Source organism: Xenopus tropicalis, chromosome 1 (genome assembly GCF_000004195.4).
Source record: "Xenopus tropicalis strain Nigerian chromosome 1, UCB_Xtro_10.0, whole genome shotgun sequence".
Taxonomy (NCBI): Eukaryota; Metazoa; Chordata; class Amphibia; order Anura; family Pipidae; genus Xenopus; species Xenopus tropicalis.
In genome coordinates, this window is record NC_030677.2 from 182549182 (window position 1) to 182555816 (window position 6635).

At 39.5% G+C, this 6635-nt stretch overlaps 1 protein-coding gene across 1 annotated transcript; it reads right to left on the reverse strand.

The window, feature by feature from the left end:
• Nucleotides 1–430: 430 nt before the first annotated feature.
• Nucleotides 431–4553, reverse strand: LOC105945272. Its single transcript, XM_031893643.1, has 6 exons — nucleotides 3700–4553; nucleotides 2759–2937; nucleotides 2122–2262; nucleotides 1803–2020; nucleotides 848–1007; nucleotides 431–714 (listed from the first exon to the last, which is right to left on the reverse strand). Exons 3-6 carry the CDS (start codon nucleotides 2216–2218, stop codon nucleotides 527–529), a joined length of 663 nt encoding a protein of 220 aa, XP_031749503.1. The 5' UTR covers nucleotides 2219–2262; nucleotides 2759–2937; nucleotides 3700–4553; the 3' UTR covers nucleotides 431–526.
• Nucleotides 4554–6635: the final 2082 nt, after the last annotated feature.

Below are 6635 nucleotides of genomic sequence, written 5' to 3' on the forward strand. Positions count from 1 at the left end.
GCAAAGTGTAAATAAAAAACAAATAAAACAGTACAAGAACAATGCAAATAAATTCATTTATTTATTTATTATTTTTTTTAACTGTGCAACTACAGGAGTTGGTCCCCTGAGTCCAAACAATGTGGTCAGAACAAAACAGAGAATACTAATAATAACAGATTTATCCCAATGAACTAAAAACACAATCAGATAGAGCAGTCAAACAATTTAATTCCCATGAAAAAACAAAACACCAATAAGAAAGCTGTTATTTTTCCACTAAAGCAGTGTTATGAGACAGACTATGGATAAACTGCAAATTAACTTATAACTTATTTTACTGATTAAAAATATTACTAGAATTTGTAAGATAAAAAATTAAATAAATAAATTAGTTATCTTACAAATTCTAGTAATATTTTTGTTTATTTATTAATTTTTTATCTATAAATCAATGGCTGTTTAATAATGTTTGAGTTTTTTGCCTTAAATAAAAATTGAAATTTATTTTTATCATGAAGTCAACCTCTATTACTGACTTGTTGTCCTAATGAAAAAATGTAACTGCCACTATGCTTCTTGGATCTGAATTTACCTCAGTTAACGCCTCTTTGACTCTTGAACGCTCTTTCCGGCCACCGCCACGGTCAGGAGCAAGATTGAACCAACGGATGGCATAAGAATCTATCTCACTGTCTGCTGCATTGGTCGAAGACTGGTTCTTTCTTACAGCCCCTGTAAAAAAGAAAAATAAGAATCTTTAACTTCTACAGAATAATAAGCTCCATAATAATGGCATAGTAACTTTATTGTTTAGGTTTTAATGATGTATCTAATACTCAACTTATTGGTATTACTCAATACTTACTGATCAACAAACTTCTTGTGAGCATTTCCTTAAAGCACTTCTTCCCATTGACTCCTTTCCAGTTTATTTGTTTGGCTACTGCATCTGAGTAAAGCCTTGAAAGTATGTTCCATGATACTCTTTTGGTGTTTTGACCTCCAACAGCACCCAGAGAAGATATCTGAAAAGACAAAAATATATTATATTCTCTGCTCTAATCAAAACGTACAAATTTTATATAATGTAGAGAACAGCATATTCCAGGGGCCGTTTTACGGTGAGGACCCTCTCCGACTACAAAAGTAGAGAGAGACATTAGTAAAGTCAAGACGCTTTTATTGTCATTACAACCACATATAGCTGACGCAGTACAGCAAAGGGACTAAGTTTTACCTGCAACCTACAGGTAAAACTTAGTCCCTTTGCTCAGTACTAATCTTAAATTGAGTCGGAATTTAGGCGGATTTCTGTCTGTGAATCTGGAGAAAGTGTTTTCCACCAGTTTTTCCACCACTTTTACTCCAAAAAAGGTCTCTCTCCACTTTTGTGAATTCCCCCCCTTGTCTTGAGGCACGTAGGAACAACAGCGCTGCTCAGGAAAATGTTAAAGATGCTAGCTGTTCTGCACATTCCCTGAACGCTCTGCCAGGAATGTTGTCTGGTCCAGCAGATTTCCATGGGTTAACTCTGCATAGAGTTTGCGTAATGTTTCTTAATGGACAGACAGAGCATCTGATCACTGGAGGGAGGGATGGTCTTCATCATCATTGTTCTGTACCATGAACTGAACGAGTACCAAACTTTATATTAATTGGTGCCCTGAATCTAACACTCTCACCTTAAATAATATGTAACCAAAACGAAGAATTAATATTAATATTTGAGGCCAGTATCACTACAACAGGCACAGAACCACTTGAGATAACGTAGGTACAACAACCATAAAGTAGCTTTAGATAATGGGAAAAAAACATACCATGTTTTGTTTAGCTTGTGAATTTCTTGAGTCTTTAAGCCATTCCTCAAACTCCTCAACTTCAGGCACAGTGGTCAGGGGGATACTGATGTCTTTAGGCATTTCAGCCACAGGAGCGTCTGTCCCCAGTCTTGCAGCAAGATTGTTCACAGCAGCAGCAATCAACATTTGCTGTTCCTTCTCATGTTCCAATAAAGTTAGGATGTGCAGCTGAGCAGCTACAATAAAGGAAAGATTGAAAGTTTTCTTATTATATATCATTTTGAAAAACTGGATGTTTGAAATAAAAAAAAAAAAAAAATAAAAAAAAAGATTTGACCAGAGCATGGAATTGGTCCAGTGCCTGTCTTCCTCAGTCTAAATGTGGGCCTAAAGAAATGCTCATCTGGCAGAGGCGTGGCAGAGATCTGGCCCATAGAGCTTGATGGTGCGTGAGAGACACGTGTTGCAACTTGAGGCACTGAGGATGGGGAGAGTCATTATTTTTAGCTCACGGACTGTTGATCAAAGATGGCATGCAAACAATTATTAAAAAATATACTATATATATATATATATATATATATATATATATTCATTATTATAAAAAAATACCTGACTGGAAGGCATGCAAGATGTACTTAAGGGGGCAGGTGGTGCTGCTGTGAAACATAGGTATGTCAACATATTTTTAAGTGAACAACAACAAATTATGATAAATTTACTATTATAATAATAAATCCTTTATGTTTATAGTTTCTATTGTCCTTATGTGCAAGTTGCTTTGTATAAAAGCATCTGCTAAATGACCAAACTAAATGTAAGCTTAAATTTACAGTTACATTAACTGCATCAGATCCAGGCAAGTACCTTGACTTAAGATAAAATTTGCCACGGCTTGACTGTATATACATGTTCAGTTGTAACATTAACATAACAGTATTAAAAAACTATTCAACGAAAATAAAAGAATATACCAGTAAAATAAGATTCTGTCTGCCTCTGGTCTAGGAGAGGTCTAGCAGTAGTCTGGCAAGCTTCATTGTCAGGAGTAGGGGAAGGAATAGGTGGTACTGGACAAGGGAGGACATTGTGGCATCTCCTCTTTATAGCCGTCTCTGGCTCACTGTCATAGTCTGTATCGCCAAAGATTTGCCTAACAACACAAACACCAACTAATCATAATGTTTGGCAGGGTTAAAAACTTTGACAAATTGCTTTAAGATTAAAACCTAAAAACACTCAAAATACACAAAATATTAAATTAAGACTATGGAATCTATAGTATGACTTGTATGAATTGACCCTTTATAGTACTGCAAAATATCCAAACAGTCCATTGCTTCTTTTGGCAATTATAGCAAATTACTTCAAAGCAAAAAAAGAGAAGTTTACACTACCTAGCCTTTCAGCTCTATAGTTAAATATTTCTAAATGTATTTAAAAAGGTACATAGTAGTAGTGGTGTAATAGTCTCTAATAATATGCTGTGATAATGGCTGAGTTTCCCGAGACCCCTCTCCCTGGGCCTGTATGGAGCTGGGTACAACCACCGTGGGCAATCTTTGCCAGATAGCAGAACTCACCAGACTCTTGGAATCCACAAAAGGTTGTTTATTTGTTGTGGGTTAACAAACGTTGGGGTGGATGGACAAATGTTGGAGGTCAAAATAAATATGGCTTTCCCAACCCCTGGGATAGCTCCTCACACATAGAAAGCAGGAACATGAATGGCATGATGGGAGGAACTGACGTCACACATAAGGAAGGGGATGGGAGGGTATACAGACTTAGAAGTAAACAAGTTGTAATGCGACCTTGGTCACTAGGTGGCAGCATAACAATGAAAATACATATAAACCATTAACTTTAAAACATAATATACAGTATTACCTGCCGGGGCAGCACAGTGACTTACCTTACCTATGAAATTTGTAGCTGTGAGGATGTACTGTACCGCCGATAACTACCACACCGAAGAATTTCGCGCACTCGTTTTTACAGATGCGGCACAGATCCGTTTAGCGAATGTTCCCGCCCACTGACACCCGGCCCTGAGCTGTGAAACGGAGGTGACTGTAACGCGGATTAGCCAGTTTGAAAACGGATCCGGCTCGGAGTCAGCTGCTGTGTGGGAAACGGAGGTGACTCTAACGGGGATTTGCCAGTTTGAAAACGGATCCAGCTCGGAGTCAGCTGCTGTGTGGGACAGATCTTCCCTGCTAAAGGGCTGGGGTTGCTTGGGCTGGTACAGAAGCACAAAACATAATGTACAACATTCCAAGCTTACTTCTTTAGTTATTTTTCATCGCAAGGCCCAGGGCCCCGGCATTGATTTAATCTTTACTCTGCTCTGTAGTCTTCCTGATTAAGATCTGCAGTGGTTGGGTAAGTTATAGAGAACTTGAACCCTATCTATTCGCTGTGCAGCCGAGCCACAGAGGGTGCAGGGTGTAATGTGAAGAGCGTCTGTAACATGGCAGCAAGTAAATATATGCACCGAGTATGTTTAACATGCACCTCCAAGTACCAGCAGGTTATAAATATAATTGTTTGCTGGTTTGTTCACTTGTAAAGAGCAGGCAAAAGGGCAGTTAAAGTAATGGAAGACAGAAGAACATAGCAAAAGCCCAGGCTCCAACTGGGAGTTATGTGCCTGTACATGAGAGATGGTGCTGGAGCAGAATTCATTATACACCTACAACCCCTTCAGCATAGGGGGATTTTCAATAAGGCTAAGGGAGGCTAAGCCTCCCCAAACCTCCTTTGGCACCTTAAAAAAAAAAAAATCCTGGCTCCGTTTCTGCACTGTCCTGCAAATCTTCTCCGGGTTCTGCAGAAATCAGCTGTGCTCTGATTGGATCTTTCTTCTTGTGGATTCTCCAATCAGAGCACAGCTTTCTTGACAGGCAGTAAAATTGACAATTCAAGGCGCAGATGCAGACAGGAATGGGAGATTTTGCAAACTGGAGGCAGAGCAGAATTGAAGACTAAAAAAAAGAAGAATGTGCAGGCTGTAAACTTTACCCAAGAACCAACTTTGAACTTTTGCTGCTGTTTTCATCTCACAGGTACTATACCCAGGCACTATACACAGGTACTATACACAGGCACTATACACAGGCACTATACACAGGCGCTATACACAGGTACTATATACACAGGTACTATACACAGGCACTATACACAGGCACTATATACACAGGCACTATATACACAGGTACTATATACACAGGTACTATACACAGGCACTATACACAGGTACTATACCCAGGTACTATATACACAGGTACTATACTGTATATGTTCTAAAGACTGACCCACTAGCTGAAATTAAATTGTTTTTGTCACCCTTTTGTTGACCGTTAACTGGAAAGGGCAATCGGCCCCGTGCTACAACCAATGGCTAAAGGCAGTAAATGAGGCATGCATGCAAGAAAGGTACTCGCTGTGCAAGAAAGGGAAGGCCGGCACATTCGCCAGCACTTGGGGGAGCTGGACCGTGCATACAAACCCCTAGCCCACCCCAAGCGCACACTAGTCAAGGGTCACCACTACCCTAGACCCCCGGTAGTATGCCCCCAAAACATACCCAGGATACCCCACCCACCAGAGGGACAGATCAACCCCTAAGATATAATGTATATGCATAGAGTGGTCTGATGTCATAAATAATGTTGCAGCACGCAATAATCGCAAAAGCCTGTATAATCAGTTGCTTGAATGCCAATGTAACAGTAACTGTGCTTGTACCAATGTTAATGATTTGATTTCAATAAAAACTACCTGGATAAATTTAAAGGTGAACTACCCCTTTAAGCTAACTGATCACAAACACAAATGTATAGAGAACCCCTAACAGAAGTGCACGTATGAATGCTTTTACATCCTAAGCATTTTAGGGTTAAAAAAAGCCCTCCCACCCGCAGTTTTGCACAGTATCCCTGGGAGTCAGTGGGAACGGCAAGAGGTAGTTGGGAGGTTAATTTTTTACACCAGCAGCGAATCCACTAAGTGTCACATTAGCTGTAGGTCAGACTCTGTATGGCCCATCTTTAGCCTCCCCAAACAAAAAAGTCACCCTCCGCCTATGCCCTTCAGCATTGTAGCAGTGCAACCGTGCACCTAATAGCCTGGGGGATTAAAACCAGAAATGTCACACATTGCATAACTCTTAAAGCCTATGGGATTGTTCCTCTTTCAGATCTCAGAAAATGTAGTTCCGTAAACAGCAAGTTCTCACTTTCACATTTGCCTGGCAAATAACTCCATTTTCTCTTTGGGCAGCTCAGAGTGACACTGTAACACTGCGGCTATTGAGGTAGGTAATGGCACATTATAGCAGCATTATGCCCTGTCAGGCTGCTATGAGGGTGCAGGCACCAACACTGAATGCAGAAAAAAATTGATTAAGATGATTGTATCTTTCTGACTGACGGATCTCTCATACTTTTTTTCAATATTGCTACGGTATTGTTTTGGAAACAATAGTTTGATTTTCTTTTCTTTTCCTTCTTCATCTACTGGGCTTTGTCCGTGTCCTTGTTTTTAGTAAGGATAGAGATACAGATTCATGTCCTTTAACCTGAATTCCTATATATATTTACTGAAAAACTGAATAACATGTTTTAAAAAGGTAGATTGTATCTGCAGTCAGCGTTAAATCCAGGTACAGACTCACAGGACAGAAATCATTTATTCAGTTATCATTTGAATTTGAACTGTGTGCTGAAAATTAAGTTTTTCAGTTATTTAGCTTTTTGTTTGGCAGCTCTTCAGTTCAGTATTTCAGCAGCTATCTGGTTGCTAAGGTCTTACTTACCCTAAAAACCAGGCAGTGATTTGAATGAGAGA